Source organism: Myotis nattereri, assembly GCF_964212035.1.
Source record: "Myotis nattereri genome assembly, chromosome: 3".
NCBI classification, from domain to species: domain Eukaryota; kingdom Metazoa; phylum Chordata; class Mammalia; order Chiroptera; family Vespertilionidae; genus Myotis; species Myotis nattereri.
In genome coordinates, this window is record NC_138077.1 from 10,026,566 (window position 1) to 10,054,118 (window position 27,553).

At 48.3% G+C, this 27,553-nt stretch overlaps 2 protein-coding genes across 3 annotated transcripts in view; both read left to right on the forward strand.

Annotated features, from left to right (window-relative positions):
• Positions 1-236: 236 nt before the first annotated feature.
• Positions 237-13,967, forward strand: LOC308515067 (uncharacterized protein; the record flags this gene model as incomplete). 2 transcript variants are annotated; one of them, XM_081085519.1, is made up of 9 exons in its annotated part: positions 237-529; positions 3,679-3,774; positions 5,110-5,211; positions 5,641-5,896; positions 8,431-8,486; positions 9,663-9,837; positions 10,400-10,536; positions 11,995-12,106; positions 13,833-13,967. In XM_081085519.1, one exon carries the CDS (start codon positions 237-239, stop codon positions 438-440), a length of 204 nt encoding a protein of 67 aa, XP_080941645.1. In that variant the 3' UTR covers positions 441-529; positions 3,679-3,774; positions 5,110-5,211; positions 5,641-5,896; positions 8,431-8,486; positions 9,663-9,837; positions 10,400-10,536; positions 11,995-12,106; positions 13,833-13,967. The 2 variants fall into 2 exon arrangements, with proteins under 2 accessions (XP_080941645.1, XP_080941646.1); XM_081085520.1 differs by lacking the exon at positions 11,995-12,106.
• An 8,353-nt stretch (positions 13,968-22,320) lies between these two features.
• Positions 22,321-27,553, forward strand: part of PCNT (pericentrin) — a 63,226-nt gene continuing 57,993 nt past the window's right edge. Inside the window, exon 1 of the mRNA XM_081085518.1 lies at positions 22,321-22,548. The gene's annotated coding sequence lies outside the window, so the exon portion shown is untranslated. The remainder of the gene's footprint in view (positions 22,549-27,553) is intronic.

The window sequence follows — 27,553 nt, forward strand, 5'->3', positions numbered from 1 at the left end:
TTCTGTAAATTTCCAGTGGCTAGAAAAGCTATTCTGTCACTCGGCTGTCTTGCTTTCTTTTGTCTGTATACAGGCATAATTAACAGTCTTCAATCTAGACTCTTTGGCTATAATTCTGAGCTTAGATCCTGGCATCATAGGTATTAATGAAGGCAGTGTGTGGGGCACAGAGATCTGTTGGTTAACGTGAATCTGGCCAGGTGTGGCCAAGTGGACTGAGCCAGCCCCAGAGCCTCATGTTCCCCACAAGCCTGCTGACTTTGTGGTTCTGTTACATTTTTCTCACTTACCTTTGTCTGTACTACTTCTCTACATTTTTGCACAGCTTGCTCACTTCCGACAGAGAAAAGCAAAAGGTGACTGTGCGCATTCGAAGAAAAAGACGGCGAAGAGGAAGAGCTCGGCTGTCGATGCGCCTGTCCAGGAGGAGAGTCCGGTAGCCAAGGAGGACCGTGGAGTCCTGGGAGGAGGGGACATTTGCAAAGCCACCGCATGCAGTGACACCCCTGATGGGGCAGCAGCAGCTCAGGTAAATTTTCTCAGCATCATGTTTTTATATTTTGCTCATCTTTTAGTTATTGTTAGCGTAACTTACAAAAGGTGGTCTTCGGTTTGTTTTTGCCTCTCAAATGTGGGGAAAGAGGGTTTTATTTTACTTTACAAAAAGGGGGAGTATATTTTTGTGGTTTTGCTCCTAATGTTTTATCTTTGTATGATTGTGAGAAATTTTGGATTGACTGCTGAAAGGCGGTGCCAGTACTGGTGCTTGCTTTGGTGATGGAAGTTTTATAAGTATGAGTTCATCGGGTGTGGCTGTGTGCATCATCCCCTCTAACAGGTGTTTTCTTTGGATACTTAAACTATAATACTCCTTCACCTACTTTCAAATCCACCTACTTGTCATTCTTTGTCCTTTCCCTCTTGCTGAATGTGGGAAGAGGAGGGAAGGGGGTGAAGGTGTGGAAATGTGGTATTGCTGGAGGAGGCACCACATTCTGTTGCTCAAGGTCCTGAGAGCTGCAAAGGTTAGGTGTAGCCGGTGAGTGGAAGTGGACTTGGGCATTGAGAGTACTGAGGATACTGGCCCTGAGTGGCTTCCCTAGGGCCTCCCGATCAACCGTAGGTGGGCTCTCCTTGGAGCTTCTTCCTGTATGCCTTATAAATAAGGGGCCTTGAACTGTGAGTATTCCCTACTGTGTGCAATAGGGCAGGTGCAGATTTAGGTGTTTGCTAGAATGAGCTGGAAAACTGGCAGCTGAGGGCAGAATTTGACGCAAAATAATGATGTATCTGGCATGCCTTATGGCAGTGGTTCTCAACCTGTGGGTCGCGACCCCTTTGGCGGTCGGACGACCCTTTCACTGTGGTTGCCTAAGACCATTCTGCATATCAGATATTTACATTATGATTCATAACAGTAGCAACATCTGGACCTGGGCTTTTGTTTGGTGGGAGTTTTTTGATTAATTCTATTTCATCAGTTGTTATTGGCCTATTCAGGTTTTCCGATTCCTCCTGATTCAGTTCTGGCAGATTATATTTTTCTAGGAATTTTCCTATTTCATCCACATTGTCCAGCTTGTTGGCATAGAGTTGTTCATAGTATTTTCTTACAATCCTTTGTATTTCTGTGGTGTCAGTGATTACTTCACGACTTCGTTTCTGATTTTATTTATTTGTGTCCTCTCTCTTTGTTTCTTGATGTGTCTGGCTAATGGTTTATCAATTTTGTTTATCCTTTCAAAGAACCAGCTGTTGGTTTCATTTATTTATTTTTATTTTTGTTTTAGTCTCTATGTTATTCTGCTCTAATCTTTATTATTTCCCTCTACTTACTCTGGGCTTTTATTGTTCTTTTTTCTAGTTCTTTACGTTGTAGGGTTAAATCGTTCATTGCTGATTTTTCTTGTTTCTTGAGGTATGCCTGTAGTGGTATGAATTTCCCTTCAGGACTGCTTTTGCTATGTCCCAGAGATTTTGGGTTGTTGTGTGTTCATTTTCATTTGTTTCCAGGAAGTTTTTGATTTCTTTCTTGATCTCGTTGGTAATCCATTCATTGTTTAATAACGTGCTACTTAGCCTCCATGTGTTTGAATGTTTTTGGGTGTTTTTACTGTAGTTGACTTCTAATTTCATTCCACTGTGATCTGAGAAGATGCTTGATATGATATCAATCTTCTTGAACTTGTAGAGACTCATTTTGTGTCCTGACATGTGGTCTGTCTTTGTGAATGATCCATGTGCACTTTGTAGAGACTCGTTTTGTGTCCTAACATGGGGTCTATTTTTGTGAATGATCCATGTGCACTTGAGAAGAATGTATATTCTGCTGTGTTGGGGTGATATGTTCTATAAATGTCAATTAAATCCATCTGATCTAGTGTGTCCTTTGGAACCTCTCTTTCCTTGTTTTTTTCTGGCAGACAGCACCCCACTGCTTTTCACAGCCAGATGTTATGTGGGTACCCTTCTCAGTTTTGATGCTTTCTGCTGAGAGGCCCAACTTGGGGATTAGATCCCAGAGTTCTCAGTGGCAACTTCCCACAGCTGAGATATCTCTCCGGGACTTCAGTTGCTGTTGGTGGGCGCCCAGCCAGCCCTTTTGCACCTCTGCACCTCCTACCAGTCTCTATGCCAGTGGTTCTCAACCTTCCTAATGCCGCAACCCTTTAATACAGTTCCTCAAGTTGTGGTGACCCCCAACCATAAAATTATTTTCGTTGCTACTTCATAATTGTAATTTTGCTACTGTTATGAATCGTAATGTAAATATCTGATATGCAGGATGTATTTTCATTGTTACAAATTGAACATAATTAAAGCATAGTGATTAATCACAAAAACAATATGTAATTATGTATGTGTTTTCCGATGGTCTTAGGCAACCCCTGTGAAAGGGTCGTTCGACCCCCAAAAGGGTCGCGACCCATAGGTTGAGAACCGCTGCTCTATGCGGTCTCCACTTTCAGTCTTTGGGTATTAGGATTTTCTCCTTTGAGTTTTCCATTGATTATTCAGGAAGTTTTTCTGTATTTTAGTTGTAATTCCAATTTATTCCTGGGAGCATGTCCGTGCAGCATCCACTTATTCTGCTGCCAGTTTTGATCCTCCAAGAAGTCTTATTTTAAATGAAAAGTTTTATATTTTTTCTAAAATTATGTCATAATTTTTGGGAAAAATGTTCATAAACATATTATTTAATGGATTTATTATTTAAAGAAATAAATTAATATTTTTAAACAGTTTTCTATTTTTTTACCTTCATTTATTATTTCTACAAATTATTAAGGGAAAATTCTATATAAAAAGGGGAGATCTTGAAGATAAAATATTTGTACTTATATAAAATTAAGAGCTTGGAAATTAAAATTAAGTGCATGGGTCTGAAAGACTAGAATTTGTTGAGAAACTAAAATTTAGTAATTTAGGTGTCAAATACACAGTGAAAATATTTAAAGAAGCAAAATTCATAAGAAAGAGGGGCAGCAGCAGCATTAGGTAAATGAGTTGCATAAAAAGTATTGAGACCTGAGAATGGTTTAGGAGGAGAGTGCAGATTCTGAACAGGTGGGGTGGGGTCAGTATGGCTGGCAGGTGGAGGGGCTAAGAGGGCCTGAGGCTGCAGCCGTGGTCGTGGTCATTAGAGTAACTGCTCTTCTCTGGCCCTCCCCCTCTTAGCTGGAGAACCCTGATGGAGCAAGTACAGAGGACTCAGAGCAGCCCTGGCAGAAGCTGGATGGGGGCGGTTCAGAACAGCCCGGGGTCCTCACAAAGGTATGCATCTTCAGGGTTCTCTTGTTAAGGTGTGTTCCTTGTCAGAGGACTTCTCCCTGTTGTGGAAACCTAAATCAGAGAGACAACTCAGTCTTTTAAGAACCTTCTCTCTCAAAGTGGAAACTGGGGCACAGAGGCTTGAGGCAGAGCTGCCCATGCAGGACTCAGGTTTTTTTTTTTTTTAATGTATTTTTATTGATTTCAGAGAGGAAAGGAGAGGGAGAGAAACATCAATGATGAGAGAGGATCATTGATTGGCTGCCTCCTGCACGTCCCCTACTGGGGATCGAGCTGCAACCCAGGCATGTGCCCTTGACCGGAATTGAACCCAGGACCCTTCAGTCCACAGGCCGATGCTCTATCCACTGAGCAAAACCAGCTAGGGCAGGTCTCAGGTCCTTAATGCTGCCCCCGCATGGAAGGTCTCTCCAGACTTTCTGATCGAGCCCAATTCGGCCCTCCTGTGACCTTTGACCTTTCTCCTAGATGTTAAAGAGAGAAGTTCATCTTTCATGCATGGAGGATAGCAATAACATACTGATGTTTTCCCTCAGAGTGCTTCCCTGTCTCACATGGTCAGCTGTGTGTATCCGGTCTCCACCATGGCCCTATGAGGCAGTCTTGGACTCAGAGTGTGTCGGGAGGGCGGGCTTGTGATCAGTCTTAATGTCCCAGTTTCTGCCACAGTGATCGAGGGGTACACAAGCTCTGCTCACCCAATAATAATACCTGCAGCCTCTGTTTGAAGTTTCAACTTTATACTAAGCTACTCCAACAGGTTGTATATTCTTTTATGATTATTTTTATTGAGATGTAATTTGCATAACATAAAATTCACCATTTTTAGTGACTTTTATTACATTCAGTAGCTTGTGAATCCATCACAGTTAATTCCAGAACATTTTTGTTACCCCAAAAGGAAACCTTTCCCCGTTATCCATCACTCCCTACTTCTTCCCCAACCCTTGGCAACCAACAGTCTACTTTCTGTCTGTGGATTGCCTGTTCTGGACTTTTCCTGCAAATGGACCTGTGAGTGTGTCTGGCTTTTTTTACTGAATGTGTTTCTCAATTTATCAGTGATGTAATGTGTCCTACATCACTACTTTTTGTAGCTGGTGACATCCCGTGGTTGGGTGCACCACATTTGTTTATCAGGTCATCCATCAGTGGACACGGAGTTGCTTCTACCTTTTGGCGGTTGTGAATAGTGTTGCTGCGAACACTCATGGGCATGTTTTAACGAGGATGTATGTTTTCCGTTCTCTCTGGTATAGCATCGTTATTTTTTGTGACTGAATTCTCTGGGTCACATCTCTTGCTCTCCTTCCTTAGGAGTGTGAACAAGAATGTAAACCTGAAATTGCTGAACTGATGAGCCGACATGAAGATGAGACTGACAGGGAGCAGTGGTCAATGCCCACAGAGATGCAGCAGGTACAACTGCAGACCCAGGTGACTCAGATGCTGTCACTCAGACCACGACCCAGTGGGTTGGGATCTGGGAGGTTGGCAGGCAGGAGAGATTTGTCACAGTGGATGGATGTGCACTGCAGGCTTACTGTGTCTACTCTTCTGGTTTGTTTTGTTTTCACGTCTTATGCGGAGCCACTGAAAATAGAGGAACACACTTGGGCATAGTGGTGGCAGCAATTTGGGTCGGGTGCCAGGGACACACACATTGCACAGCCCGTACTTCCCTATCAGTGATCAGTCATACTCCTTATACACAGCGGTGTTGGGCATTGAGGGACAAGAAGCCCTGGTCAGTCAGGAACATCCGACACCCTTGAGCAGCTGTCCAACCACATCTTAAGCTAGCGCTGCTTCCCCAGTTCCACCGCAGCACCGCCTCTCTCCTTGCAGCCAATGCCGCCCCTGGAGCTGGAGGCGTTGCGCTTGAGTCTGAGCAACATGCACACAGCTCAGCTGGAGCTGACGCAGGCCAACCTGCAGAGGGAGAAGGAGACGGCACTGATGGAATTGCGGGACATGCTTAATGGCCGGCATGCCCAGGAGCTGGCCCTGCTGCAGAACCGCCAGCTGCTGGAGCTGGAGCTTGTTAGGGAGCAGCATGCACGTGAGCGGGAGGAGGCGGCACTGCGATGCAGCCGTGAGACAGGTATGTGTGTGGGGCCAGGCATGGGCTTTCATTTCTGGTATCTGGGGAAGCAGGTGACCCTATCAGAGGCGCCTCCAAGGTGAGACATTCATGCTCTGATCTTCCTGTCCATGTGGGAGCTGTGTGGTGTGTTCCATGTGTGGGCACCTGTCCTTGACCATCGCTGGGCCCTTGCTTACCTCCTGGCTGGTGGTTGTGCATCCAGCTCTGCATATCTTTATCCTGCTCTCTGTCCCTTTGCCTCTTTCCAGTTCTTCAATGGGGTTCTGTTAACTTTTGAAATGATATCGTTGGAGGTGTTTTGCTTACATGCTTGAGGTTTCTACGTCTGCATCGTTGATAGGACTGTGTCTGTGGCCATGTTTTATCCAGCCCGACCAGATGCTCCTAGACACAGACTCCCTCATCCTACAGACTCTTCTGTGCCCAGTGGGGCCCCGGTGTTCCTGATGGGCAGCCCAGGAGCCTCTTTATCTCCTGATTCTCTAGCCTAGACTGAGCGTATGTCTAAAATATACTTTTGTGTTCTAATTTTAATTTTTTTGTTAGTCACACTTTTTGTAAACGTGTTTTAAATAATAGCTTTACTGAGCAGTAATTCTCATACCACACAATTCACCAATTTAAAGTGTACATGTTGGTGGCTTTGAGTGTGTCAGAGTTATGCAGACATCATTACTGTCTGCGATTAGAATATTTGTCACCCAAAAAGGAATCCCACATCCCTGGCAGTCATCCCACTTTCCTGCTGGTGTGAGCACCTGATTATCTGCCCTTTTGCTGGGTTTTTCATTTGGAATGAAAAAGCAGCATGCTGGCTCCAGGTGTGTTGAGAAGTCCTTTTCTTTCTGGGTCTTTTCTCAGGTTCCTTTTTAAATATATTTTTTAATTGCTTTGAGAGGAAGGGAGAGAGAGAGATAGAAACATCAATGATGAGAGAGAATCATGGATTGGCTGCCCCCTGCACACCCCCTACTAGGGAGCGAGCCCACAACCTGTGTATGTTCCCTGACCGGGAATCGAACTGTGACCTCCTGGTTCCTACTCTATGCTCAACCACCGAGCCACATGGGCCGGGCTCTTCTCAGGTTCCTGTAGTGCTGTCTCTGTGTCTTCTCAGCAGTTCTCAACCTGTGGGTCGCGACCCCTTTGGCGGTCAAAGGACCCTTTCACAGGGGTCGCCTAAGACCATCCTGCATATCAGATGTTTACATTACGATTCATAACAGTAGCAACATTACAGTTATGAAGTAGCAACAAAAATAATTTTATGGTTGGGTCACAACATGAGGAACTGTATTTAAAGGGCCAGAAGGTTGAGAACCACTGATCTAGATTCAAGCAAATGCAAACACCTCATTTTACTCCCATATGTATGTATATGTATATGGAAATAAAATGATGTATGTATAGTGTGTGTATATATATAAAATGATGCAGGTATATGTGTGTGTGTGTATATATATCCCTGTGTATGTGTGTATGTATATGTATTTTTTTAGTGATTTTTCTTTTTTTTCCATTTCCTTTTATAAATATCTTTTTATTGATTTGAGAGAGGGACAGACAGAGAGAGAGAGAGGGAAAGAAACATTGATGTGAGAGAGAAACATAGGTTGCCTTCTGTATGCACCTCATCCAGGGATTGAACCCCCAACCTGGGCATGTGCCCTGCCAGGAATCGAACTGGCAACTTGTTAGTGCATAGGATGACATTCAACCAACTAAGCTACACTGGCCAGGGTTTTAAAATATGAAACATGCTCTGCCTTAGGCCTCTCCCAAAGATGTTTTCTCTTCGTTTTCATGGCATCCAAGAGCAGGTCTATAAAGAGGCCCACGTCTGACCTCTGTTTTGTGAGGTTCTGCCATGACATGGCCTTCAGTGTGGCTCCTGGCCCTTTGCCTTAATTCTGTACTTGCTGAGGCCACCCTCACGGTGCACATATGGCACCCCCTCTCCCCAGTTCTACCCTGGCCCTCTCCTGAGGCTCCTGCCATCTCTACCTGGCACCCTGATCTCTAGGTGTGCACCCACATCTCCGTGCTAACTTGGCTGTGCCCATGGGTCCAGTCCCGTCTTCCTCCTCCACCTCCCAGCACTTACTCCTCTTTTCTTGTGCTTCTTCCCTCTCAGGGTTGGGAGTTGTTGGGTCCTAGAACATCTTTATCTTTCTTCCGGCACCGCCTGGAATCTGGCTTGGTGCGGAGCAGACAGGTCCCATTACCAGAGGAAGAGTGGGTTCAAGGCTCTCAGTGACTATGCAGTCTGGAGCCAGCCTTGCCCGCTCATTTCAGACCGTCCTGCTGGGTGTAAATCTTGCACTCCTTGGTTTGGGCATGCATATGGTTTGTTAATTAAATCAGACACCATCATACTCTTACTCCCTCACAGATGCCTCCTCTTCTGTTGACGCTGGTGGGTGCCCGTGGAGCAGCCAGCAAGAGCCAGGAGCCCCTTATCTCCTCGGTGTCCGATTGTGGAATAACCTGAGGCTCAGTGATCTGAACGACTTTTTATGTTTTTCTTGCAGCTGAGCTAAAGGAGAAGTTACAATCAGAAATGGAGAGAAATGTCCAGATAATAGAGGTATCTGTATTCTGTGTGTGCATGATTTCCCTTTTCTGCCCATCCCATCAGGTTGACCCCTCCACTCAAAATCCCCACAGAAATACCCCTCCCTCACCTTGATATTAAACAAACCCAGTCAGAGCTTTAGTGGGCTGTGTTGGTCTAGGTGTATTTTGTTTTCTTTCAGAGGCAAAGTGGTCTTTTATTTTTACAAGTTGATTTTGTCAGAACAATGTGTGTAACATGAGGCTCTTCCATCCCAAGTTTGGTTTTCTGAGCGGTTGCTGTGTCCTGGCCCTTGCTGTGCTTTGGACACAGACGTCTGTCCTCACGCAGGGAGGTGTGGACTGCGGCAGTTGAGGTGTGGGCAGGGTGGGTTCTGGGGCGCTGCAGGGAACCTCAGGGAAGAGCTGTGCCTCAAGGGCAAAGCAGTGAGTCATGGGTGTCTGCCTTGCGCGCACCATGATTTGCTCTGTTCACAGTGCTGACCGCACTGGCATGGCCATTACTGTCCTGCTGTTCCCATCTCACACCCCATTTTTTGAGACAGAGTTATGTTTTAGAGGATAACAGAATTCGCTCTTTTCTGAGGCAGTCTCTCACTGGAATTTCTGATTCTCATAATGTCTCCCCTTCTGAAAGCTACATTTGTGGAGGGGCCATTGGCACTGATGACGGCAGAGGAAATGGGTGACATCAGGGAACATGGGTGATGTTAGATGTGTGACATTGGGGCACGTGGGCATTTTTGTCTTGGTTGCTCTGGTCAGGCACTGGTGGAATATGGTTGTCCTGGGTTGGAGGCCTGTGCCCCAACCCCTACCCCCTAGGCTGGCTAGTGGGGACTTGTTCCTCGGGGCACCTCGCACAAAGCCTGGCCCTCCCGCAGATGTCATTAACATCATTGTAGCATCCTGCCCCCCAGGTCTTTGTGGGGCCAGACACATGAATCTCTGAGAGTGACCACACACCTGTGCTGTGTGTCCTGTTTCTGGGCAGGTGGGCCTTGTTTCCTTTCATTTGCAGTTTGCCTTGTGGATACTTCTGGGCCTGTACATTCAGAGCTGGTTTCCGATGGTGACAGTCTGGTCTAGGCAGGGAGTGACTTCCTAGTTTTCAAACTTAGGATTTAAAATTTTTTATGACAGGTAATCAATTATTGGTCATACTCTCCTTTTTCCTTATTGAAATTAGACCCTGAAGCAAGACTGGGAGTCTGAAAGAGATTTATGCTTAGAAAGCCTACGCAAAGAATTATCTGCAAAGCATCAGTCAGAATTGGAGAATTTACAAAGCCAGTTTAAGAAAGAATTGGCAGAACAGAAGACTGAGCTGGAGAAGATTTTTCAAGCCAAAAATCAGGCAGAATGTGAGTATTTAATTAAGATGAGCAGGTCTTACAGGGGGACCAAATTTTCCTGTGAAATTCTGGAATAAACACCATGATTCGCCAGATTTGTGGTGAATATGAACTGTTTATGTGTTTAAATGCCAGATAACAGTGCTTGTGACACCCCCAGCTGACAGAAGTGCAGGGCTGCCTCAGGACAGTCAGCTGTGGGGTCTCCCCTTGTTGACTACAAGTTCCCTAAACCTTCCTGAAACTTACGTTTAGAGATAGTTTTTGCATGTTTCATTATTATATTGCTACCCAAACAGTAGTTTTGGGATTGTTCATTTTTTATGGAGGTTGTTGCCTATTACCCGACCTGTCAGAACAGCTGTGTGCTGGTCAGCTGGCCTGGACCCCTCCCTCCCTCCCTCCTGAGGGGAGCAGCGGTGCTGAGAAGGGGCCTGCAAGGAGCCTGGGGGCCTTGAGTGGGAGGTGGCCCTCCTAGTGCTAACTGTCATTACCACTGTGACGGGCTGGCTGATGGTACTGCTGAGGAAGAAGATTGTGCCGTTGTAAACTGAGCGTCTCTGCTCCTCAGTGTCCCTCCAGGCTCTGCAGGCTCAGCATGATGCTGCTGTGAAGAAGCTCCAGGAAGACCTGCAGTCTGAGCGCTGCCGGCACGCGGAGGACCTGGACCTGAGAGTCAGAGAGAAGGAAAGAGAAAAACAGCTGGAGGTGGGCGATTATTTAATTACTTGGAAGGTTTAAGATGGAGATCGTTTCATATTCTGTTATTTGTATAAGTACTAATTTAAGACAATTGTCAGTATTTGCTGGAGCTGGTAGGTGAGGTACAGAGTCTGTAAGGTTGATTTGACAGTTATATGTTCAGCCTTAGATACAGAGAATTCACATTCTTTACAAGTCCCCCTGAGATGCTTACAGACTTCAGGTAATAGGGGTGGAGGGCTGTATGCTGTGACCACAATTCAATAAAGACATTTCTAAGAAAAGAGCAGAAACATTCCTGCTGCTTATGTATTCAAAACTCTTTCCAATGAAACACTGCATATCAGGATGGGGGCGATGTGGCCAGATCTACTGAGACCTGAAGTATTTCTGTCACCAAACCCAAGAAGCAAGCAATGCCCCCAAGCATTGGTTCAGGAAATTAAAAAGAAAGTAAGCCAGGGATTGAGTCAGTCATGGCCTGTGCGTGGGTTTACAGATGAGGAGGGGGAGGAGGTCAAGCCCAGGGGGAGCCTGTATCTCTGTCCCCTGCAGCTCTCACACCCACTCCCACCACCTCTCCTCCAGACTGAGGCCATGATGGCCGGGCAGAGCCAGGGCCGGGCTGGCGTACACATCACTTTCTTGATGAGAAAGAGATGACGGGAGGTAACCTTCTGTCCTGTGCCTTGAATGAGAAAAGGCTACAGGGGCCTCTGGGCCAGCGCTGCCCTCTCTCAGGCTGACTGAACATGCTGACCCTGAGCCTCTGTGCATAAGCAGGTTGGAGCTGTTCCCAGCTTTGTTGGTTCTCCTCTCTCTCTCTCTCTCTCTCTCTCTCTCTCTCTCTCTCTCTCTCTCTCTCTCTGTGGCTGGCATATAGCACAGGTTTGGTGTGCTAGCTTTGTTCGCCCTGAAAGAAGCTGCTTTCCAGGAAGGTTGAACAAGAAATGCAGAGAAAACCCAAACGTACCAAGGGATGAGGGAGGTCTGTGATCACTAATGAGAAGGAAAGGCCCCTGTGCAGAGCACGTTAAAGTCGACAATGGGGGGACCTCTTGGGAGGTTGAGTCATGTGGTCAGTGCCAGTTGGCAGCCTGGGAGGGAGCCTGTGCACCCTCCTCATGGGGCCCAGTCCCTGAACACCCACCCATTGGCCCTCCCCTGACTTAGAGGGCAACAGAGAAAGTCTCGTCCTTGGTCAGTGAGAAGTGGTGGTCTCTGCAGGGAAAAAGGCAAGGGCCTGAGCAGGTGATCTGTGAGAAATACCAGGCGCTCATAGGACTGCGATTGGGAAATGGCACCTTTAGACATGGTGAACGATAGTTTTTCTCTGGTGCCGCCATTGCTGGTGTTCTCTAGGCTGGATGTTTGGGATTTGAGCTTTTACTCATGTGCTCTCTCATGCCTGTCAGTCTCGGGCTCACTCTCGGTCAGAGTCTCACTGTCGCCTTCCTTTTCTAGTTGGAGAACCTTCAAGCATCTTATGAAGAGCTGAAGGCTCACTCACAAGAGGAAGTCAGGCGCCTGTGGTCCCAGCTTGAGTCCACGAGGACTGACAGACAGGAACTGAGTGGTGAGGAGTTTCACGTTGAGGATTCAGAGTCTCAAAAGCTGAAGCTGTGGGTTTTTAATTGTGGGACCCTGAAATGAGGATGTAGCAACTGTAGCGAGTGCAAAGAGTGATTTGTGTACTTCCTGAACATGGGTGTGTGGAGTTTGCTTGTTGGTGGGAGCCTTGGTTTCATGCTAAGCGAGCTGCCTATTCATGAGTGTTTGCTTGTGTTGATGTCAGACACCTGTTGAGTGTGCGTGCTTCTGTCTAGATTAGAAACTGCTGGCATCTGGGGTCGCAGGTGTGCCTTCTCTGTGGCTCCCATGAGCTCACCTGGTGTAGACTCCCATTGCCCCAACCTCTGGTGTTGGAGGGTGGTGATCCCGAGTCTCCAGGCCTGGTAACTGCAGCCACCATTACTGAGCGTAGCTCACCTGGGTCCCCTTAGAGCAGCGGTTCTCAACCTGTCCCCTTTGGCAGTGGAACGACCCTTTCACAGGGGTCGCCTAAGACCATCCTGCATATCAGATATTTACATTACGATTCATAACAGTAGCAACATTACAGTTATGAAGTAGCAACGAAAATAATTTTATAGTTGGGTCACAACATGAGGAACTGTTTTAAAGAGCCAGAAGGTTGAGAACCACTGCCTTACGGAATCATGTCAGAGCGGCCTCTGCTCCCTAGTGGCACCTTCAGATGGGGGAGGTCATGAGATACAATGGGGGAAACACAGATGTGTGCTTTTCTGCTGCTAATCTCCAGAGTGAGCCTTTTAAACTAGTGATTGTCTTTACTGGGTGAGTGTTATTGGGAACAAAGACCAGAGTTAGGAGAAAGGACTAGAAACAGCCTGTCTGCTGCATGGTGGTGAATAAGACTGTGTCTCTGTCACCCCTCACCCTGTCAACCCATCACTCAGTCTTTCCTTCTGGTCTGTGTGTCATTGATGGAGGCCACAGGTGGCACTGGTGGACTTAATGTGTACATGACTTCATGCATGCTTTCACACACGTGTTCCAGCTCTAGCATGTTTACGGGAAGTCTTTACCCTTGCATGTAAGGACCCTCACAGGGAACTCTGATTTTGAAATCTCTGGGATAATGAATTATTTGTTATGTTATTTGAAAGCTGATTACTTATTGTTGACCAGCTGGCAGCCTTCTCTTGATCAAAACAACAGTGACCCATTCTCTTCTGGTCTGTGTTACTGTTGCCGTTAACAAAATATCACAGACTTGTTGGCTCAAACCACTTCTTAGCTTGAAGATTTGTGGGTCAAAGGTCTCTGGCAGCGTGGCTGGGCTTTCTGCCCAGGGTCACCCATAGCCGAAATTGAGTTGCTGGGCTATCCCTTGACCTGGCTCACTCAGGGATGGCAGAATCTAGTCCCTGTGGCTGTATGACAGGTCCTGTGTTGTTGCTGGCTGTCAGCCACCACTCGAAGCTTCCAGAGGCTGCCCCTGTTCCTCCTTGTGCAGCCCCTCCATCTTCGGAGTTCAGCAGCACATGGGATGCTTCTCACATGTTTCGTCTCTTTGGCTTCTCCCTCCAGCCTGAGAACACTGAGGTAGCCGGTCATCTCGCTGGGCACAGGTCATCCTCCTGTGTCACATTAGCCAGTCACAGGTTCTGGGATAGGGGCCTTTAGAATTCGGCCCCCTGCACCAGGACCTTCAGGAGCTCCCGGTTTTTCCCAAGTGTTTCTGTTTAAGGTGATGGTGTAATTTCATCTCATTAAAGACTTACGTGAGCAGCTCCTGGCTCGAGCGTCTCACGTGGAAGAATTAGAACACCTGCAGCGAGACTTTGAGCAGCAGCAGCAACGGGAGAAAACTGAGCATGAGTCAGAACTGGAGCAGCTGAGACTTTACTTTGAAAAGAAATTGAGGGATGCTGAAAAAAATTACCAGGAAGACCTGACTCTGTTACAGCAGCGGCTGCAGGAGGTGAGGGAAGACTCTCTTCTGGAGTCTGCAGAGATCAGGTACATAAATCAGTTTTTACCTTGAATATGTATTTGAAATATGGGAACCTTGAGCTGAAACCGAAATCTAGTTTATGGGTGTATTTTGTTTTTGTTTTTTTGAGCTTCCCTTCAAACACCAAAGTACAATAAGTGTATATGTGTCATGAAAGTTGATTACAGCTGCCCTGACCTTACACTTGAGAGACATTGCCTTTCCCAAGGAAAAGGCACAAGAATTTGTCTCTCTGACAGTATAGTTTTAATATTTCCACAGTTTTATCTTCCTTTATTCTTCAACTAGAGGCCTGGTGCATGAAAATTTGTGCACTTGCGGGGAAGGGGAGTGCCCCTCAGCCGGCCTGTGCCCTCTTGCAGTCTGGGACCCCTCGGGGGATGTCCACCTGCCAGCTTGGCCCATTCCCCTGGGGAGCGGGCCTAGGCCATCAGCCAGACATCCTTACTGCTGTGGAGGAGGTGGGAGAGGCTCCTGTCACTGCTGTTGCGCTTGCAGCCGTCACAGCCGTCAGCCGGACTTGTGGCTGAGCGGAGCTCCCCCTGTGGGAGTGCACTGACCACCAGGGGGTAGGTCCTGTGTTGATCATCTGCCCCCTGGTGGTCAGTGCATGTCATAGCCACCAGTCATTCTGCCTTTAGGGTCAGTTTGCATATTACCCTTTTATTATGTAGGACTAGAGGCCTGGTGCACAAAAATTTGTGCACTCCGGGGTGGGAGGGGTCCCTCAGCCCGGCCTGGGACCCCTTGGGAGATAACGACCTGCTGGCTTAGGCCTGCTCCCGGGTGGCAGAGGGCAGGCCCAATCCGTAGGTGCAGCCCCTGGTCGGGCTCAGAGTAGGGCCGATTGGGGAGTTGGGGCGCCGCCCCCTGTCATGCACAGAGCAAGGCGGATTGGGAGGTTGCGATGCCACCCTCAGTCACGCTCAGGGTAGGGCCGATTAGGGGGTTGGGGCACCGCCCCCTGTCACACTCAAGGCAGGGTTGATGGGGAGGTTGCGGCGCCACCCCCTGTCACGCACAGAGCAGGGCCAATCAGGGGGTTGGGGCGCTGCCCCCTGTCACGCACAAAGCAGGGCTGATCAGGGGTTTGAGGAGCTCCCCCCTGTCACTCACAGAGTAGGGCCAATAGGGGAGTTGGGGCACCGCCCCCTGTCACACACAGAGCAGGGCGGATCAGGGGGTTGGGGCGCTGCCCTCTATCACCCACAGAGCAGGGCCGATCAGGGGGTTGGGGCGCTGCCACTGTCACACTCAGGGCAGGGCTGATGGGGAGATTATGTCTCTACCCCATCACACACAGAGCAGGGCCCGTGGGGTGGGGGTTGGGGCGCCACCTTCTATCACCCACAGAGCAGGGCCGATCAGGGGGTTGGGGTGCCGCACCCTGTCACACACAGAGCCGCAGGGCAATCATGGGGTTGGGGAGCTCCCCCTATCAGGCACAGAGCAGGGCTGATCAGGGGGTTGGGGCGCCTTCCCCTGTCACGAACAGAGCAGGGCCAATAGGGAGGTTGTGGCCCCGCCCCCTGTCACACACAGAGCCGCAGGGCGATCAGGGGGTTTGGGCGCTGCCCCCTGTCACACTGATCCCGGTGCCGGGAGGCCTCTCGGCTCTGCTGATCCCGGTGCTGGGAGGCATATTACCCTTTTACTGTATAGAATAGAGGCCTGGTGCAGGGGTGGGGGCCGGCTGGTTTGCCCTGAAGGGTGTCCTGGATCAGGGTGGGGGCCCCCACTGGGGTGCCTGGCCAGCCTGGGTGAGGGGATGATGGCTGTTTGCAGCTGGTCACACACCCTTCAGAGTGGGGGTCCCCACTGGGGTGCCTGGCCAGTCTGGGTGAGGGGCTGAGGGCTGTTTTCAGCCTGGCGGGTGACTGAAGCTCCCAACCGCTCCTTTTTTTCTTTTTTTCTTTTTTTATTCTGGGCCAGCTTTAGCGTTGAGGCTTGGCTCCAGCTCTTAGGCCTCCGCTGCTGAAAGCAGGTTTCTGGCCTTTGTTTACCTTCTGTATTTGAAACAATGTTGCGATCCTGCTGGCTGAAGCCCGAGGGATTAAAGCAGGTTTCTGGGGTTTTGTTTAGCTTCTATATTTGTAACATAGTTGCTTAGAGTTGCAGCTCAGAGGCCTGCAGCGACAGGCGGGGAACATTGGAGTCCTCCGTCACTGAAGCAAGCAAGCCTCATGTTCACTTTAAGCTGCCTGGCTGCTGGCCACCATCTTGGCTGGCAGTTAATTTGCATATCGCCCTGATTAGCCAATGGGAAGGGTAGCGGTCGTATGCTAATTACCATGTTTCTCTTTTATTAGATAGGATAGGATACTATATATATTTAAGCAAATTTTTAAATTTTTTATTTATTTTTATTGAATTTTGTGGGATATTATTGGTTAATAAAACTATATAGGTTTCAGGTGCACAATTCTATGATACATCATCTATATGTTGTATTGTGTGTTCCACTCCTGAAATCTAATTTTGCTTGTGATTTCATGCCAATGGAGATGAATAGCCTGGTATTCTATTAACACATTTTTATGTTTGGGACCCAAACTCAGAGAACTTTAGAGCTAAAAGCTGAATCTGACTCACAGGACTGGCTGCAGATGATGTGCAGCTGGTGGAGGTGGGCTCAGGCAGTGGGGATCTATGTTGCCTCAGGGTCCCTGTCACTAAAACACCAGCTGTGGTCACTGACACATATTTCAGTCAATGGTGTCCTGTTCTTGATGCAAGTAGGCTTGTGATGGAAGTAGCAGGAAGGGTTTTCTTCTTTCAAGTGGTCAGATCCCAGGGACGGAGCAGAGTTCAGATGTGAAAGTGCTATGTGTAAGGTTTTCAGGATGTATTTTCTCTTAGTTCATCCAGTGCGGTTTTAGAAGAGACTTCTGAAAAAGAAAGAAGAGACGACCTCGATCAGCTCAGCTTTCATCTGGAGCAGCATGAGGTGACAGGCCAGTTTTGTTTTATTGATGTACTAGTGACCCAGCGCGTGAAATAGTGCGAGACCCAGACCCGCGGGAAATAGCGTGAGACCCGGGACCCCAGACCCTGCTGCACCATGCATGCAGCCCCGCCCACCCGCGCTCGCCAGGCGCACAGCCTCCTGGTGACTGGTCTTTGGTTGTTACAGTGTTAGGGCCACTGGGTTTTTATAATATAGATAATTGACATGTAATATTGTATTAGTCCAAGGTGACAATGTAATGATGCAATATTTGTCCATATTGTGAAATGATCACCGCAGTAAGTCTAGTTAGCATCACCACACAGTTAGTTACAAATACTTTTTCTTGTGATGAGACCTTTTACGATTTATTCTTTGCAACTTTCCCTACAAGCCACCATGTTGTACAATATATCCCAGGACTTACTTATTAACTGGAATTTTGTACCTTTTGACCCACTTCATTCATTTCTCCCACCCATGCCCTCTGGCAACCACCTGTCTGTTCTCTGTATCCATGAGTTCAGTTGTTCTATTTTTTGTTTTGTTTTTTTCAGATTCCACATATAAGGGAGATCATATCTTATTTGTCTTTCTCTGACTTGTTTTACTTAACATAATAGCCTCCAGATCCATCCAAGCTGTCACAAATGGCAAGATTTGATTCTTTTTTATGGCTGAATAATATTTGCATATATATGTGCACTCATATATCACCTTTTCTTTATGCATCTATTGATAGCAACTTATGTTGCTTCCATATTTTGTCTACAGTAAAGAAACGCTGTAATGGACATAGACGTGCATGTATCTTTTCAAATTAGTGTTTTTATCCAGAAGTGGAATAGCTAGGTCATAGGCAATTCCATTTTTAATTTTTTGAGGAAACTCCATGCTCCTTTCCATTGTGGCTGCACCAGTCTGCATTCCCACCAACGGTGCATGGGGTTCTCTTTTTTCCACATCCTTGCCAACATTTATTGTTTGTTAATGTATTGATGATAGCCATTCCCACAAACTCCTTCAATTTGTTCATCCAGTTTGGAACTTGGCCCTTTTGTGTGCTCAATTGTCATAGGGGCAGGAATCTTGAAATTTAGGTTGATGTCACTCCTCAGTGATTTTTTTAAGGAAAATGAGCTTACTGGTTGCATTATGAGGGAAAAGGAAGTATGAAAGCGTTGAGCCTGTCTCCTTGCCTGCCTGCTTTTCTTTTCCCCATAAGGATGCTTGGCTGGGCCTGTTGTCAGGGCTGCTAACAGCAGCAATCAGAGACTCTGCCCTCCTCTCCCCGAAACTCCTGAGCAGGCCCAGCACCAGACCTTGCACCGGCTCTAGATGGGAAAGTGCAGGGCAAGGAGAGCAGAGGAGGCTCAGGAATAAGTGGGTGCAGAAGCCTGGGAGCCCCATATCAGAGCAGGACCCCTTCAGCTGAGGCCCTGGCCTATGAGGCTGGTCAGGGAGGCTGAGTGGCCTGTGAAGGATGGGGATGGGGCAGGGGGAACAGGTGAGGCTTGACCCTGGGAAGGGGAGGTAACGGCAGGGGGTCTGTTGGGCAGGGTCAGCCTGGCGCTCCTGTGGCTGGTGTCCTATGTTGGCTCTGTGAGCATGAGGAGGACTCCCTGACTGTGGGCCCCTCGCTTTAGCAGAGCCTGCCCTCCTCAGGGCCGCAGCCAGCTATTTCCGTCTGGACAGGATAGGCGGCACAAGAAGACTGCATGAGCCTGCATCGCTCATGGGGCATACCTGGGGGCAGTGACGAGGCCACCAGGCAGAGGCTCACTGAAACGTTTCTTCTGTGTGACTTCCCCAAAGGAGGGCCTGTGCTTGCAAACTCAGTTAGAAGAGAGCCCACAGCACCAAGTGGCAGCCCAACAGGAGGCGGACCTTGTGGGGACCCAGGTGTTGGTACAGCGTGTGGGGCTCTTGGAAGAGCCCGGCCCAGGTGGGTGTCCCTCAGCAGCCAATGTGTGATTTGTGGGGAGGTTGGGAGCCTCACCATGATCGACTGCCTGAGTCATCTGGGTATGCTGTCCCTTTATTCTGCAGTGCTGGTGGTCGGCTATGGGTGTCCCCACACGGGTCCTAGAGTCCAGGGGTGGGACAGGGCCCAGGTGTGTCAACAGAGGGCCTGACTGTGCAGTCTCATCAGGGCTAACAGGAGGCTGTGGCAGCCAGGAGGTGGCAGATGGAGGAGCTGTGGTCATCCCAGGGGTGTGGCAGGTGGGAACAGGTAGTGGCCTTGCTGTGGTGAGAGTGGATGTAAGGCCAGACACAGATTCCAGAAGGGCTTGGGCAGCCCAGAGGCCTGGTGTGCTAGCTTGGGACAGCCCTGGGGGTGGGCACTATTGTGTTCCGCATAGAGCTCAGGAGGCGAGGCAGAGAGTCCCATATGAGGGTCTGGTGGGTTCAGAGTCCCTCTGGCTACTCTGGCACAAGTACTCATCTTGGCTCAGGCTCCCTCAGAGCTGTGGAGCAGATGAGAGGGGGCACAACCCTGACAGCTGAGGTCATGCCACACTCTTTTTTTTCACGCCACACTTGACATCTACTCCTCATGGTTCTCCTTCCTGCGCGAGAAGTGCCCCATGGCCACCGTGCAGCACATTATGGTCCTTGGGCATGATGGACACATCTGGTTACAGTCACCTGTACCCGACCTGAAGGAGCAGAGTGGGTGGCGGGACAGGGTTTGCGCAGGGGCAACATCGGGTCTGGTTCTGCACATTGACTGCTGGGCCGCCGGTCGTGTCCACTCCTGACACCAGCACACAGGAGTTTTTAAAATCGGAATTTCTGTTGTCTGAGGCATCTGAATACAAGTGTCCTGTCCCTGTTACGTGGGTGTCCTCGTGGGTCATGCCTGTCTTTCCTGTCTCCTTCCTCGTAGAGCTTGCTTGCATGCATCTTCCGGGTGTGCAGGGCCCAGCTGTGGAGGTGGAGACCAAAGTGGCAACAACAACCTTGGGTTTGGAAACGGAGGTTAAACTCTCAATGCTTCAAACAGAGCTCCAGGAAGAAATCAATCTGTTAAAAATAGAAAACCGAAATTTGCATGAGAAGCTGCAGTGGGAAATCCGCCTGAAAGAGGACTTGGAGAAAGTGAGTTGTGAGTCCTTATGGCGAGGCATGACTGCCACTTCCACTGCGACCTTGTGGGAGCAGTGGCCTGGGCCAGAGGATGGATACGATGTCAGGCCACACATGTGCACGGTTAGGAGCGGGTTTGGTGTCTCCCTCAGTGGGAGTGAGCCTGCTCCCCAGCTGAGTCCAGAGCTCAGGGGCTGAGGAAGCTGCTGGGTGTCTTCAGAGGACGGGGCTTGAGCCACAGCTAACTTGAAGTCTTGTCCCCAGTGCCTCCAGTGGAGGTGTCTCGAACCCCCAGGCTCTCCTGGGACCCTGAGTGATGAGCTTGCTGCTGCACCATTGTGCAGGCTGATAAACACAAACATAGACTCGCTGAGTTATTGAAGGGCCTCATTATACAGCAGCACAGTTTTATCACTTTGTAGGAATATTGTAATTAAGGTGACTAGAACTTTTAAGTCTTTTCCACATGTGGAAACTAGTAATAAAATGACAGCCCTCAGTGTAACCTTGTCAATAACATCATGAAAAGATAACGAACTACACACTCCAATTAAAAGGCAAAGTTTGTCAGAATGGATTTTTAAAATACCCAACTATATGCTGTCCATATGTATAATATAAATAAATACATGCTCTTTTCCTTCAACTACTGACATAACTGCTTAAAACCCTTGGCATCTGTACTAGGTCTTGTATGTTAATGAGAAGAATGATGGCTGGGGACTCCTGCATGGGTCATATTTTCTCTTTATTTTGTATGTTAGCTATTTTTGTATTGGGTCCTAGACATTGTGGAGAGTCTGGATTCTGTTATATTCCTCTGAAGAGTAATGATTCTGTGTTTCAGTAGGCAGTTAACCTGCCTAGATTCAGAGTTGCACACTCCTCTGGGCTGAAGTGTACTTCTCAGTTCATTTAGTTTCTGCCAGCTTGCCCTTGGAGTCTGCCACCACACATGGGGGTCAGGCAAGAACCTAAATTTAGGGCTTGGTTTATTCCAGATTTTGCTCTTGGTCTCTGGCTCTGTCCTAAATCACTTTCCTCTCTCACTTTCCAGCCCCTCTGTTCAAATAAGTAAGATTATGTATGGGATTCCTGTGAGCACAGCACACACAGTAAATCACCTAGTGCCATTTCTTCCAGATGCTCTCTGGGCCTTCAGGTAGTTTCTTATATTTTATCCAGAGTTTATAGTTGTGATCTCTGGGAAGTTTGGTCTCATTAGGACTTCTCAACCATCATCACAAGCAGGGCCCTAAACTTCATTTTTAAATAACTTTTAAATAAGGAGTGGAAGTCAGTCTTACATATCTGTTTTGATTTTGTTTACTTCTTTATTATGTTTAGTAGTTAGTTGACCTTTTTTTTAAAAAAAAACCACACACCAGGATATTTGCCTACCGCTTTCTGATTCATCCTCTGTTTCACAAGATACCTCATTTAAAAGTATTAGTTTTAGCTCATCAGCCTCTTGCTCAGGTTCCTGTATAGTATCCTGGAATATAAATTGTGCAAGTCCAAAGACTTGAACTCCTGACACTGTCTGCTGCTCTCATCTCCCTCAGACTTCTATTCTTCTTGCTGGTGGTGCTTCAGCTCTGTTAGGGGTCGAGTTGGCCTTTTTATCAACAGATGACCTGTGATATGTCAGATTTTTCCCTATTGCTGGTCTAGGTGCAACAGAGAAGGTCTTCAGCCCGTCTTTGGGTTCAGTTCAGTTAGTTTTTGTCCAGGCTTGCCAACTCCAGACAGAGCTGTTGGTTCCATGTGGATACCTTTTACTTAAGCAAGTAGTGTAAGTTTGTTCCTTTTAGGTTTATTCTGTTCCCATCAACACACAAAGCAGTCCCATTGCTCTGCTCAGCACAATGCCTATATGTTGTGGAAGCTTCTCTGTCTTCAGAGATGGATTTTGATTTTTGCTGCCAATAATTTTTAACTTCTTTCCTCTTAAATATAATTGTTATCTATAGGGAAAACATAATTTAGTTGAAGATCATCAGGAAGAACTGAGGAAAGCTAAGGAGCAGATTCAGCTAATGAAACAAGAACTCAAAGAAAGAGAAGCAGGGTGGAAAGATACAAGTGAAGCCCTAAAGAGAGAAGCTGAAGAGAAGTTAACCCTGATGCTCCTTGAACTGAGAGAACAGGCTGAATTGGAGAAACAGTCAATAATAAACGGGTTTGAGCTTCGAGAAATTGAAATGAGGCAACTCCAGGATCAGCAGGCTGCCCAGATCCTGGACTTGGAGGGGTCCCTGAAGGAGCAGCAGGGCCGCCTGCGGCAACTGGAGCTTGGCCTTGCTGGGGACGAGTCTCTGCAGAGCGGCCAGGAGCTGAGCAGTGGACTGGCCCTGGTGGACCAGGACCAAGACCTGGAGCTTGCTCCCCCACATCTGAAGAAGGACTGTGCCCTTCAGCTGATGCTGGCCCAGAACAGGTGGGTGACATTCTTGTAGCAGTTTGTTAGTTTGGCGCCATCTGCCTGGTTCCACGAGAGACCTGACCCAGGACACCTGGTAGAGGGTGGGAGGCAGATCTGGGAAGACGCTCTCAGTGATGTCCTGAGTCCTGAACACTTGTTCTTCATCCTAAAATGAGAACGGGACATTTGGCTCTGTAAACAAGGTGTGCTGACATGTCATTTTTGTTCTGTTCGTACATTTTAAAATTTCAGTAGCACAACTGTAGACCTAATTTATTATAAGGATATGTAGTTCACATAAGTTTTCTGTGTTTTTCTTAAACATATATAAAAAAAAATTTTTTTTTACTAAAATATGTATATCTCCAGGTTTTAAATAGATTTAGAATGTGATTTGGTTCTTTTTCTGTAAACCTGGCCTATCATGTCAGGATTTTCGTGAGTTTTGGGGTCAGTGGACATGCTGTTGGTTCTGCTGCTTCTCGTGTGTCAGTTGCTCCCCAGCATCATGAGGGAGGTGCAAGAGCTTCTGCTCTGGGGTCTGAGAACTTGAGTTCAATCCTGATGCATCATGTGGGCACGAAACCTGAGTGCTCTCAGGTAAAGGTTAAGTGGGGTAATCCATGGAAACGCCTTTTTCAAATCTGGTAGACACCAGCATGGAAAACTAGTCACAGCTTTTGTTTTGTGAACTCACCAAGCCGTGCCACTAACATAACGTGGACCAGTAGAGGTTCCAGGCTCCTCCCTGTTCCTGGTGGGATTCTGGGTGCTTTAATGAGAAGGCATCTTCCTGCCTCCGCTTTGCCAGCCAGCGCCTCCTGCGGCTCTTTTAATTCACGTCTGTTAATTCACAACTGAAGAGTGTTTCTGAGGTCTTTTGAATGCTTTTTGTGGGCATGTGGGCTCCTGTGAGTGGTCGTGCTGCCCCTTTCCTGTCGAGATCCTTCTCTTGTAACAGTCATGCCTGCTTTTCCGTGGTGTCTGTTGGGAGCGTACATGTGGCTTCTTGCTGTGGGTCCTGTGTCCTCCACTTCAGGCTGTGCCTTGCTGGGGACGAGTCTCTGCAGAGCGGCCAGGAGCTTGGGCTCTGGCCTCTGAGTCCTCCGGCTTCATATGGCCCCTTTACTCCACTTACTGCTGGTGGTGTGCTCTCAGGCCATTTGTGGCAGAGGGAGGAGTAAGGACAGTTAGACCCATGAATGATGACCTTTTCAATAGAGGTATTTCCTGCGGGAAATGTGAAGAGGTTGCTGCTTTTACGACTACATGTTTTGCTGTCTGTTCACTTTGCATGTCATCTCAGGTTTTTAGAACAACGTAAAGAAATCACAGAGAAATTCACTGCAGAACAAGATGCCCTCCTACGGGAGGCCCAGGAGAAGCACGCCAGCGAGCTCCAGCTCCTGCAGGAGAAACACCAGCAGCACGTTCTGTCCCTGACAGCAGAACTCGAGGCCAAGCACCAGGCCAGTGTCGAGGAGCTAAAGGCTATGTTTCAGAGAGAGCAGTGGGCTCTTTCAGAAGCTCGTGTGGCTGAACTGCAGACAAAACATGCTGCTGAAATCCATGCTCTGGAGACGAGACATTTGTCACAGCTGGACTCTGTGGAGTCCTGTTACCTGTCTGAAATTCAGGCCCTCCGGGATGAGCACGGGCGGGCCCTAGAACTGTTGCGAAGGGACCTTGAGGAACAACTGCAGAAAAAGGACTCTTCTCACCAAATGATTTTGACTCAGGAGTTAGAGAAACTTCAGCGGAAACATGATGAAGAGCTTGAGTCTGCAAAGGGCAGCTGGAAAGCTGAACTGAGCACTGAACACACTGAGAGTTTGAGGGCCCTGGCTGCAGAGCTTCAGGGGGCTCACCAGGTGAGGACCGGGCCCTTTCCCTGTCTCAGGACAGGTGTCTTCCAGTGGCCTGTGTGATTCACTGCACTCTTGTGTGTCCATGAGTGTGAACCTACACGAGTGTGTCAGTGTCTGTGCAAGCCCATGTCTGCATGTCTCACTGTTCCTTTCAGTGGTGACTTTGGTTTCCTCATGAGGTAGGTCTAGAACAGTGAGTTTTAAGGGTTTCTTTGTTCACATGATCACAGACTTTTTGGGAAGGCTTAGGGAAGTGTGCATATGATCTCACTGGCTCAGAGTGCTCCTCGTGTCTGTGCTGGCCCTCTCTGTGAGCCTGGCATTCCAGGGCCTCAGCTTTGTTTTGCTCTTGTGCATATGTACCCTTGGCTTTCCTTTGTGGGTGCTCCATAAAATTAACCCTCTGTCATGTGTCAAGAGCAGTGCCTTGAAGTTTGGTATGAAAGGGAATTTCTGGCCGAAACCGGTTTGGCTCGGTGGATAGAGCGTCGGCCTGCGGACTGAAAGGTCCCAGGTTCGATTCCGGTCAAGGGCATGTACCTGGGTTGCAGGCATATCCCCAGTGGGAGATGTGCAGGAGGCAGCTGATCGATGTTTCTCTCTCATCGATGTTTCTAACTCTCTATCTCTCTCCCTTCCTCTCTGTAAAAAATCAATAAAATATATTAAAAAAAAAAAAAAAAAAGAAAGAAAGAAAGGGAATTTCTGGAGAAAGCCCAGGAGCCCTGGGCTGGCACCCATCTTTGTAACCTGTATCTGTGTGTCTTGAATAGGATATGTGTATTTGGCCTAAAACTATAGCATCACAGTAGATGGGGCTGCACTGCCCAGTTTGTGGGCCAGCTGGGCATGTCAGGCCTCCAGGGGCAGACTGTGTCAGGTACTGCCCCATGCAGGGTGGGACGTGTGCCTTCAGTTCTACAGTGTGGGTGCTGAGATAGGGTGGGTGGGGTGCAGTGTCCTGTGGACTCTCTTGGCAGGAGGAGTTGGCTGGAGCCCTGCTGAATCAGAGGCGCCTGCTGGAGGAGGAAAAGAGTGTGGCCCTGGACCGGGTGCATGCTGAGGTCCTCCTCCTGGGGCAGCAGCACCAGGCCACCCTGCAGGAGCTTGGTGACATTCACGCAGCTGAGATGCAGAGGCAGTGGGCAGAGCAGCAGGCATTGCAGGAGAGGGCTATGCAGGTGAGCTGCTCCGAGTGTGCATTGCGGCCCCTTCTTGGGTAAAAGAGGAATCTGGGATCGCCAGGCCTCCTGGGGCTTCTTATTGGAATGCACACTGCTTGTAGATGGTACAGGGCATTGGTGAAGCCTGTGGGGCTGCTTGCTGGGTGGGCCTTGGACATGCGAAGAGGATCCAGGATCTATTAGGAGCCTGGCTACCAGTCTCTTCTCTGCAGAGCGGTTCCTGCCTTGTGTACCCCATAGCACACCTTAAGACTCCAGGGCCTGTGGCTGGATCAGGGGTATGGCTCCCCACAAACTCCGACCACATGTGCCCTCTGCTCCTGGCTCCTGTGCTTCTGCTTATTCTCATGGCCACGTGCTACCTTGCTTTTCCTATGACATACCAGCGGTACTCTTCTCTGAACATGTCCTTGTCCCTTGCATGGAAACTCCTACTCTCTCTTCTTTTCATCAAATCACCTTCTAAATGAGCCTTTCCCTGACTGATTAATTTGTCTCCCACCTCCTCCCCTCTGGCCCCACAGCACTGTCTCCCAGCAGAGTATGTGGCAGGTTGTGCTTGTCCTGTCTGTCCTCTGCTCTGTTTGTTGTTGCATCTCTGGGCCCAGAGCAACATCCAGACCGAGGCCTCCCCAGGAGCGGGAGCTGGTCAAGAGGGGCTTTGATGCAGGGGCCAGCCCTTTCTCTTCCCGCAACTCGCGCCCCCCCCCCCCCCAAGGTCTTGTCCCCTTAGCGTCTCCTCACCCCCTTCATTGTTCCTTTAGGTTCCCCTCCACCTCTTCAGTGTCCCTTCAGCTCTCTCAGTGTCCCCAAGCCCCTTGAGTTGCTGTCCTGAGGGGCCATCACAGAGGGTTACACGGCCTCCGGGAAGCTGCTTCACTATAGCGAGGAAGAGTGGAAGTTGTAAGGTGGACAAGCCATCGACCTCTCATTACCTTTATTGTTCAGTTGCTCTGGTAAAAGGCATGTGACAGTGGGGTGCTGGCAGGTTCTGTGAGCTCATGTGTGAGGGGGACACTCTTCCCCATGTGTCCAAGGGGCTGGAACCCACCTGGGTGGCAGGCCCTGCAACCTCACTGCACAGCTATGGTTTGCAGTTCAAGATCCAGGCACAGCGTGTCTGGGTGGGTTAGCACCTCAAGTGTGGACAGCTGTCCCCCTCTCCTGAGGTGCTGCCCTGAGACCTACAGACACGCTGAGGGTGTCTCAGACTCTGACTTACCATCTTCCCGCTGAAGAGTTCTATCTCTGACACATCCTTGCCCATTTTATCTGTTGGCGACATGAAGAGCCATACACACTTTGAGACTGCTTGTCATTTATGTTTTTTTAAACTCGTGTTGACTATTGTCTGCTCCTAGGGCATTTGGGGAGTATTTTTCCAGTTGTGGTACCAGTTCAAGAATGTTATCCCTTTACTCTGCTAGTAAGGATGTGAGTGTTAGGTACTCTTGAAGTGACCTTTTGTCTAGCTTATTTTTTATTTCTAGGAGGAAAACAATGGGACATGCTGTTTCTGCTCCTATTTTAATGTTTTATTGGAAGAAATTTTAACATACACAGGAATAGAACAGTTCAGTAAAACTTCATATCTGGCTACCCGGTGGAATAGGTGGCAATCATAGTGCATCAGTACTCCCGACCCCCAATTATTTGAAGCAAATTCCATATGTCATGTATTTTACGTATCTCTCTACTAAGTAAGGTCTTTTTCTCTCCAATGTAACAATCATAATCCATTCTAACCTAAAAAATCAAGTTATTTTTAAATTTCATCCCATATCGAGCCCAAGTTGCAGTCTCTTCCTCTGGTTTTCATGTCAGGATGCACACATGGTCCCATTTGCACTAGGTCTGTTTTTATTGCTTCCTGGGATGTCGGCTAACATTTCCCCCTATTCCCTGTAAACATGCCTGCAGACCCTTACAATGATTGGAGTCAGGTCCATGACTTGATGCGAACTCTTG